At 36.5% G+C, this 9,857-nt stretch overlaps 1 protein-coding gene across 1 annotated transcript; it reads right to left on the bottom strand.

Moving 5' to 3' along the window:
- Window positions 1-5,264, bottom strand: LOC143538226 (katanin p60 ATPase-containing subunit A1-like). Its single transcript, XM_077031834.1, has 7 exons — window positions 5,105-5,264; window positions 2,656-3,139; window positions 2,361-2,558; window positions 2,033-2,277; window positions 1,768-1,926; window positions 1,592-1,679; window positions 1-802 (listed from the first exon to the last, which is right to left on the bottom strand). Exons 1-7 carry the CDS (start codon window positions 5,230-5,232, stop codon window positions 521-523), a joined length of 1,584 nt encoding a protein of 527 aa, XP_076887949.1. The 5' UTR covers window positions 5,233-5,264; the 3' UTR covers window positions 1-520.
- Window positions 5,265-9,857: the final 4,593 nt, after the last annotated feature.

Raw genomic sequence — 9,857 nt, 5'->3', positions numbered from 1 at the left:
AGACACGAACTGACAGCCCGTCTAATTTGGGGCAACAATATTATTAAACTTTAAAAGATATGATCATACAGTACTATTTGTGTAATTATAATAATAACCAACTCAAAACTGCCAAAACCACCACTTTAGCCAGTCAGTTTAGTATTTCCAAAAACCATAATTAGCGGTTCGAGCCAAAAATTTCGTCAAAACAAACTGAACTTAACCGTGAACATCTCTACTGTACACAAACTAACGAGACAACTATAGTGTAAGGCTTAACACGATATTATTACTTATATCATCTTGCAACAATCAATAAACACAAAATACAAATACATTGATCCTGTCTTTTCTGAAATCGACTACAGACAGGATCAAATTAAATAAAAAATTACAATATTTCAAGGTTACACTCTTTAGAAATTCACAAAATAATTGAATCGAAAAACATTCATGAGACTCTTCACATATGAAAACCCAAAAAGTAAAATTAAATAAAAAAACGTAGTTCACGAACCTGCACCGACTCAGATCCCTATTATGCAGATCCAAATTCAGCAAACCACTTCTCGTGGTGCTCAATATCAGCAGCAGATACACTAGGCTGAACCTTTGTGATAGCTTCTTCAAAGTCACACATGGCGATTGGATCTTTTGAAATATCTTCTTTAGACATGTTTTTAATTTCTTCACGTGTCTTCCCTGCTATTTTACGCCTCATTCCGTTTAATGAAGCATCCCGGCACACATTTGTCAAATCGTCGCCACTATATCCCTCTGTTCGACGCGCCACCTCATCAATGTCCACGTCAGTAGATACCTGATAAAATACGATAAAATAAAATTTAATATCATTTTATATCGGTAAAAAGGGTATAAATCGGTCTAGTAAAGTCCCTAGACGTGTATAAATGAACATACTTAAAAAAAAAAGAAAATGATAATTTTTAAACTCTTAAATTAGTCACAAAAAGATGGTATAACTTTTTTTTTTGGCAAAAACGTTGAATGTCTCACTTTATCGAATTTTGACCTATTTAGGAGCTAACGATTCATTATCTTAAACGCTATTTCAACAAGACGTCCATTTTTAGTAAAGTTTAGAACTTATAATATGCAAAAAAATAGTTTAGCGAAACATGTGTTACAAGTTGAGGAACTTTAATATATCAAAACTAGGCTGAAAATCAAAGGTTAGATCCATGCATAGTAAGGATACCACAAAAGTTAATACCATATGAACCAATATACTTTCTTACATTTGACGAAAAAAGGTCCCTCAACTTGTAAAAAAATCAATAAACTAACTTTTGAACTTACTTTTCGGAGAAAAAAAAATTAAAATGATTCGGGTTTAAATTGGGCAAAATAAGATGGTATAAATAATTTTTTGCAAAGATGTTGAATGTCACTTTATCAAAGTCTGACAGATTTAGTACTTAACAATTCACTATCTTAAAATTATTTTCACAAGACGTGCATATTTAGTCAAGTTTAGGACTTTTAATATACCAAAATTAGATTGAAGGACTTATTCATGTACTTTTTTTTACAAGTTGGGACTTTTAACATCAACCCTATTTCGAATTGTTAATATTTTTTACTGTACCTCAACAGTTCTCAAATTGATCTTTATTAGCTCTTTTCTACTCTCAAACTCAGGCAGAGGAATGTATATTCGCTTTTCCAGACGCCGCCTACCAAATAAGAAACCACGTAAGATCAAGCAGCAAAGATTAATAGGAATTATTAAGTGGATAAAGATGGAGGATTCAAAATCAAAACCTTAATGCTTCATCAATATCCCATGGGAAATTAGTAGCTGCTAAAACCATCACAATTTTGCGACTACCATCTTCATTAGTGCCTGTGTTGTTTACACCATCTACCTGAACTAAAACTTCAGATTTAACCCTTCTAGAAGACTCGTGTTCCCCTGAAGCCCTGCACAAATGAAACCAATCCTTGTTGAACAAAATGTTCCAATGTGTAATAAACATATAGATTTAATTCTTTGACCCGCTGTAATATGTAAGGAAAGAACTCTAACCCACGAGAAGTACAAAGAGAGTCGATTTCATCAATGAAAATCGTGCTTGGTGCGTATGATCTGGCGAGATCAAACAAGCACCTAACCATGCGTTCACTCTCTCCACGCCATTTGGATGCCAAGCTAGCAGATGAAACGTTAAAAAACGTGGTCCCACACTCGGTAGCAACTGCTTTAGCCAGTAATGTCTTTCCGGTGCCAGGTGGACCAAACATAAGAACGCCTTTCCACGGTCTCCTGATTCCCTGTAAAACATATATTTTAAGATTATTATTAGTGGAAAATAACTATGAGTTTTAGTAATACACATACTATAGTTATCATGCACCTGGAAATAATCAGGCATTAATAGTGGAAGAACCACAGCTTCTTCTAGTAATCTTTTGGCTTCACTCAGTCCTGCCACATCATCAAATCTCACTCCAGGGGCGGCATCTAAGACATCTCTTTCGAGTGTTGCAGCCAAGTCAGCATCAGGGCCTTCATACTGCCCGCGCTTTGACTTCCCTTCTTCAGTGTCACCATTCTGATAATCATATGTAAATAAGCAATAAAAAATGAATCCTTATGTTAAACTCAATAGGATATGTAACATATAATCATATATAATACGCTAAACTTACCACAGCATCATCTTTCACTGTGGATGGTTTTCCTGAACCAGTACCTTTCTTCCCAGCTGTCGATGTTCTAGCTCCCGATTTAACCCTGCTCGAACCACCAGCCTTCCCACCACGAGCGGTTGCACCGCCTCTAGTAGTAGAACCACGAGCCCAGACTCCATCTTGTGAACCCTTTCTCGCACTCCCTGGACCACCTCTTACAGATCTTCTTGTTGAAGTGTCTCGACTCGGCGGTCTCCACACATCAGGATCATCCATGGGCTGAGCACCTGAAGAAGTCGGGTACTCATCCAATTGTTGAAACACAAAGGATGATTTCTTTGCAGAGATTGGAGGTGAAGAAGGCCTTCTACCCATTATTGCCTCCTTCAAAGACGCCTTCTCAGCTTCTAATTGCTTTACAACCTCGGTTTCCTCTAATAAGTTTTTCTTTACATTGGTCCACTTTGCACGAACCATAGGATCATCCAGAGAGCTTAAATACCTTCATAATCAGATATTATCAGTAAGAATAAAACTGGATCCTTATTTCAACGATATCAAGAAATAAAATAGCAGAAACCGAAGCTACAACTTGTTAATGAATCACATAATACTCGTACATTTTAGTTTAACAGTTAATATTTTTGCTTAAATCTATAAAATAAGATTAGAAAAGTCGCTTAAAAAAATACTAAAAACCTTCAATGAACAAACATAAACAAACAAACATTAGCGATCATAACACATTATCGAACGTTCGCGAACACAATTGAACAAACATGGCCTCTGTCAACGAAAAAAACGAACTTCCTGCCGAACAGTTCACAGTTCGCCGATCGTTCGGTTCGTTTACAGCCCTAACTACAAGTAATTAACTCAACATTCACTTCAATTGCAAAACTACATGTGACCAAAAGCAACAGATCCGATAAGGCGATACTTAGGTAACTTAGCTAGTCATATTTAGATCTAGGATTTGTTCTTCTTCAACAAATGTTATCTAATAACAAATCTCTATAAAATTGTGATCAAAATTACTCTAACATCTGAAGTTCTGACCAAAACCAGCATCCGTCTAAATTTCTTATGATGCATATCGTCGAACAGTCGGAGTGCACAAATAAAGTAATAAAAACGTGTGTGTTTCTGTATGTAAAACTATAATTGAGGTAAACAGATGGTAGATCACCTGCTAATCTAACCTACAGCGACATCGAAGAACACGACGGAAGTAGTTAATTCAGTATTCACTTCAAAACTACACAGGCCAAAAGCAACATATCGGATACTTACACTTATCTAACAACAGATAGGTGTAATAATATCTGTACAAAACCAAACACTCATCTGAATATGCTCAAACACATATTGACATATCGTTGAACAGTTGGAGTGCACAAATAAAGTATAATATAAACTATAACTGAGGTAAACCGATGGTAGATTACTTGCTAATCTAACCTACACCGCCATCGCCAAAAGTAGTTAATCACTGTTAGGCTAATCTAACCTACACCGCCAAAAGTAGTTAATCACTTAATTCAGTATTCAGTTCAATTACTTAACTACAAAGGCCGAAAGCAACAGATCGGATACTCACACCTATCTAACAACCTAACAGTCATCTAAATATGTTCAAACACATACTGACATATCATCAAACGGTTGGAGTTCACTAATAATAAAGTATAAAATAAATCCACTGTAATTGAGGTAAACAGATTGTAGATTACTTGCTAATCTAACATACAGCGTCATCAAAATAGCTACACAGGCCAAAAGCAACAGATCAGATACTTACACTTATCTAACAACATATAGGTGCAATAATATCCGTACAAAACCTAACAGTCATCTGAATATGTTCAAACACATATTAACATATCGTCGAACAGTTGGAGTGCACGAATAAAGTATAAAATAAACTGTAATTGAGGTACACAGGTGAGAGATTACTTGCTAATCTAACCTATGGCGCCACCGAAGACGACGACGGAAGTAGTTAATTCAGTATCTAGTTCAATTTCATAACTACACATGCCAAAAGCAACAGATCAGATACTTACACTTATCTAACAACAGATAGGTGTAATAATATCTGTACAAAACCTAACAGTCGTCTTACAATTTGTTCACACACATAATGATATATCGTCGAACAGTTGGAGTGCACGAATAAAGTATAAAATAAACTATAACTGAGGTAAATAGAGGCCAAAAGCAACAGATCATATAGATACTTAGACCTAGAACTTGTTTATCTTCAAATAATAATCTAATCTAACAATTGTGATCTAAATTACTCTAATAATATCTGTACAAAACCTAATAGTCATCTTATATTCTTATAATTAGTTCAAATACGTATTGACATATCGTCGAACAGTTGGAGTGCACGAATAATAAAGTATAAAATAAACTATAATTGAGGTAAATAAATAGAATATGTGAGAGATTAATTAATTACTTGTTGATCTGAGCAATAGCGCCATCGAAGAAGATAACAGAAGTATCGTATAAGCCTTCGAGAGCATATTCTCTCGCTAGTTTCAGATGATCCTGTAATCCGGCAAGCGATGTGCCACTGCCTGCCATGTGTTATTATTATTATTAATTTTATTATTATTGCTGGTTTTTTACTAGTTTAGAAGTCTGTGTGATTAATATCTGATCGGAGTAGTGACGGCGATGATTGTTGAATGCTGGTGGAGACTGTGTGTGCTTTTTGACCATTTTGGCATTATGGTTGACGGACGTGCAAGCCACGTGCCGACGTTTTAGGTTACGTTGACGTTTTCAGTTCAATTCTAGAATGCGTTTTGATTTTTCGTTTTATTTTTTTCGAGTAAAGTGCCAAAATCGTTCTTATGGTTTAGTTATTTATATGGCTTTGGTTCAAAAGTTTCTTTTTTGCATTTAGACCATGGAGGTTTCCCACTTTTTGTTAATTACGTCCAAATCACTAACTTCGACAGATTTTTAACGTTAAATCAGGGATATATTTGTCTTTTCATTTATTAATTATTTTATACTTATTAATCCTTCTCCCCCAAACCCTTTTAAGTAAACCCTAATCCTTTTTAGTTACTGGACCAACCACCATCTCCATTGTTACAGGGATCGATTAGCAGCTCCCTTGTTCCAGCCCTAATTCACAGCTAATAATTTTCCATAAGTACATTGAATACGCATTAGCATCAAAAACTTCAATGCAACCTATTGTACCTGCAATTGGATCTGCAGAGGGAAACTCAATTTGAAGATGGTGATGATTTGGGTTTACTGTGGACCACTAGTTTAATAAATTTGCTTTCTTTTTTTAATTGTTTGTTTTAAAATACAAAGATAAAAATAATAAACTGAAAAGGCAATTTTACCCCTAACTTAGCGTTAAAAATCTCGTTAACGAGGCTAGTTATATGAACGTAATTGGCAAGAAGTGTGAAACCTCAATGGTCCAAATGCAAAAAAGAAACTTTTTGGACTAAAGTCGCATAAATGACTAAACCATAGGGACGATTTTGGCACTTTACTCTATCTTTTTGAATTTAGATGATGTGTTTATTGCTATCGCGGTAAGTAGAGGTGCACAAACTGGTTTAAAATTCACTACTGGTTCGGTTTTGGTAACGAAAGTAAAAACCAGTTTATGATTGGTTGTGATTCGGTTTGAAACCGGTTTTTTGACAAAGTTACGATCGGTTTCGGTTCGGGTTTTGACCGGTTTCGACTCGTTTTGGTGGAGAAAATTACAAACGGTTCCGAACCTACGATTTCTACATAATCGGTATCAAACCGGCTCGGGTTTTGTTCGATTTTTGGGTGGTTTATTTGCCCACCTCTAGAGGTAAGTACTACAACGTTAGATCCTTTAAGACGCCCTTTTATGTTTGAGATCACTTATATCGCGGCTTCGATATTTATTTGCTTTTGGATAGATGTGTGAGATAGAGGGCTAATGATATGTGATGGTCGCAGCTCATCCTCTACTTTGAGATTCGTGTGCAGGGGAGGCTCGGAGGGTGTGCGAGCCGCACCATCGACTGGTGCACATAAGTTTCGGGGGTATAAACTTTTTTTATACATATTACATTTATATGTTTTTTTGTTGTTAAAAATAAGGTTATTTGCAATGGTTCATGAGATAACTACATGCTCAGAATGATTTATGCTTATAATAAATCAGTCGATAAAAGTTTTATCTATATATGCTAGCGAATAACATTTTTTTGTTAATGCCTACGGGCCTTTTTATTTTGACTCGACCGAGGTATTTAATTTCTCAGAGACGGCCGTGTTCGTGTGAACGAAGAGTAAGTAAAAGGAAAATAGGTGCTCATGCGGAGTTGCATACTTGCTACTATTGAACCATCTCACCTGAAATGAGAACTAGCTTGAGCAAAGCCACTCAACCATCATCCGTGTCGGAGTATCCATATTAGTGATATTTTTTTCTGGATTAGGTGATTGAAAGAAAACAAAGCGGTTTTAGGTAATTTGCTATCTCAGATAGCGGATTACTAGTACACGCCAGCTTACTTTCTACGTCATCCAATTACTCAACAAGTGTCGTCCATGTGAAATCCGCTATCTCAAATAGCGGGTTATGGAAAGTCCTTTTACCAATATTTACCATCTGAAAACTCTTCGTAATCCGCTATTTGAGATAAATCACACAAACACCATACATGTAATCAAACTGAGAAATTAAAGTCATATATGCTAGATTCGCCCCTGAATATAACTTGGATCGTTAAACTATATTAGTTACGATTTGTGGACAAATGTGGATCTTTTTCCTAATAAAAAATTGGACTTTTCCTGTAAAAAAATATCTAAGGTTGTGGTTTGAACATCACCCTTCTTTATTTATCTTATCAAGTTCCCAACATGTTTAAACTATAAGACATGCTCGTACATTTGAACTTTGGCTTATCGAGAACGACATGATAGGCTAGCTGATCGCTTGCTTCAATAATGGATTCAAGAACATGTAATTCTCTAAATCACATGATACACAAGAATCCTTAAAGGACATAATGAGTAAGAACCAAGAACCATGTGTTTTCTTGTGATTCAAATCAATGTCATTGTGGCCACACATAAGTTACTCTTATTGAAACCATAGATATTACCAAACTGACGATTTTTATTTTATTATTTTTTATTTGTATTTATGTGATTCAAATTAGAGAGATTATGGTCACGTGTAAAAAAAAGTGTCGAATCAAACCCTTCAAATGGGATGCACTTCAATGGTTTGAAGAGGATTACCTATCTTATATTTTAGCGGCTATATCTGTCTTTGGTTAGACCCCTAGCAACATACACGCATGAACGATTTGACAAAGTATGTGTCTAGATAGTCCAAAGTCTCGATAGTTAAATGAAACTGCAATCCAAATTATATATTTTACTAGTTTGGCTAGTAGAATTAATTATAATTGAAATTGAATTGCATTTCTATCTTCTTTGGTTTGAGAATAAGTTCTCATCAATTCCTTCAAGTAAGAATGAAGGCTCGCGAGTCCAAGTAAACCATAAGATGGTCTTGGATCGCACTTGCGTGTCTAGTCTTATCACCTTACAAGAGGCACCCGCAGGCAGAAGGCCTACCACCCGTAAAGGAAACAAACAGTACATAACAACTAGTCTTTGAGCCAGTCACAGTCCAAGATTCCTTAAGGACAATAGACATGACAAAAGGGAACTACAATTGCACGTTGAGCTAATCACAAGGCACCAATACTGTAACTCCTGATGACAGTCGTCTATATCTGTCAGCTGCCACAACACCAATCAAAGACCTCGCACGTGCTCTCCCATGAGAATAAAATGTTCTCCTGATAGTGACAGTCTGACCAATCCTTCTATACCTCTCCGGTTATAAATATCTCACCTCTTCGGTTATATTTATCTCACTTGGTCCAACGGTTTAAGGACACTCTCTTTCATACACACACTCATATATTACTCTACAATTGATATTGATTCTCATTCCGGAAGGTGGTTACGAGAACCCCCCCCCCATCTTCCCTTTCCCGTAACGAGCTAATGGTGATATATTTTTTTGCAGGTGCAACTGAATTAGAACTTGTGGTGATTAGATAGAACCCTTACACAGTCGAGCGTAGGCTTAAACCCTTGAGTTAAACCTTTGTTTCTTCAAAAAGAATTTCGCCTCCGTTTCAAACTTTGAAGAACAACGGTCACCAACCATGGCCATTCTCACTTTGGTGGGATGGTAAGGTGGTTAGGGGTGTGGAATAAGAGGTCATATGTTCAACTTTATATGGTGCAAAAAGCCCGTCATCATTGTGACAAGACCGAGCCATGAGCTGAGCCGAGCCGAGCCAGCTCGTTTAGAATTGAGTTTTTTTCTAGCGGGCCGCAAATTTTTTGAATAGTCGTATTCTTGATAACGAGATTATAAGTAAGCTACCTACTCACTTGCTCCAACAATTATGGACATGTGTTCTCTTCCAATAATCCATGGATATAATTAGACCCATTTTGTATTTTTGTGATTCAAATCAATGACATTGTGGTCACACAATTAATATTACTATAACCATAGACATTGATGTACATATAAATATACATTTTTTCGGCATCAAATAATCTCTAAAAACTGCAATTTCTATCTAATAACATAGCATAAAAGACTACTTATCATAATAAAACATAATTTTATGTGAAACCAAGCCCCAAACAACGAAACAAGCGAAAAGACGAAGAAAAACAGAAGAAAACACAAGAAAACGAAGAAACACGCCCCCATGCCTCAAGAAACACACCCCCATGTCTAACATAAGAAAAGACAAAATCTGGAAGGAAAAGCACGGGGCCGTGCTTATCACGCACGGGGCCGTGGACGAGAATACAGAAAAGACAAAAAGAATTGAGCACATGTCACTAAAAAAAGCACGGGGCCGTGCTTATCACGCACGGGGCCGTGGACGAGAATACAGAAAAGACAAAAAGAATTGAACACATGTCACTAAAAAACATGGGGCCGTGCCTACCAACCACGGGGCCGTTTCCACCTCACACAAAAGACAAAACAAATCTGGCACATGTCATAAAGATACACGGGGTCGTGCTCATCATGCACGGGGCCGTGCCTCACCATCCAGATTGCCTATAAATAGTGGCTCATGTTGCATTCATTAAGTGTGCATTGAAAAGAATTCTCTCCGGTTTTCCCTTACAAAAACACA

This window comes from Bidens hawaiensis, unplaced genomic scaffold (genome assembly GCF_021521415.1).
Source record: "Bidens hawaiensis isolate Kalapana, Puna unplaced genomic scaffold, B.hawaiensis_p1.1 tig00000780_1, whole genome shotgun sequence".
NCBI classification, from domain to species: Eukaryota; Viridiplantae; Streptophyta; class Magnoliopsida; order Asterales; family Asteraceae; genus Bidens; species Bidens hawaiensis.
This window is presented reverse-complemented; position numbering and strand designations above follow the sequence as displayed.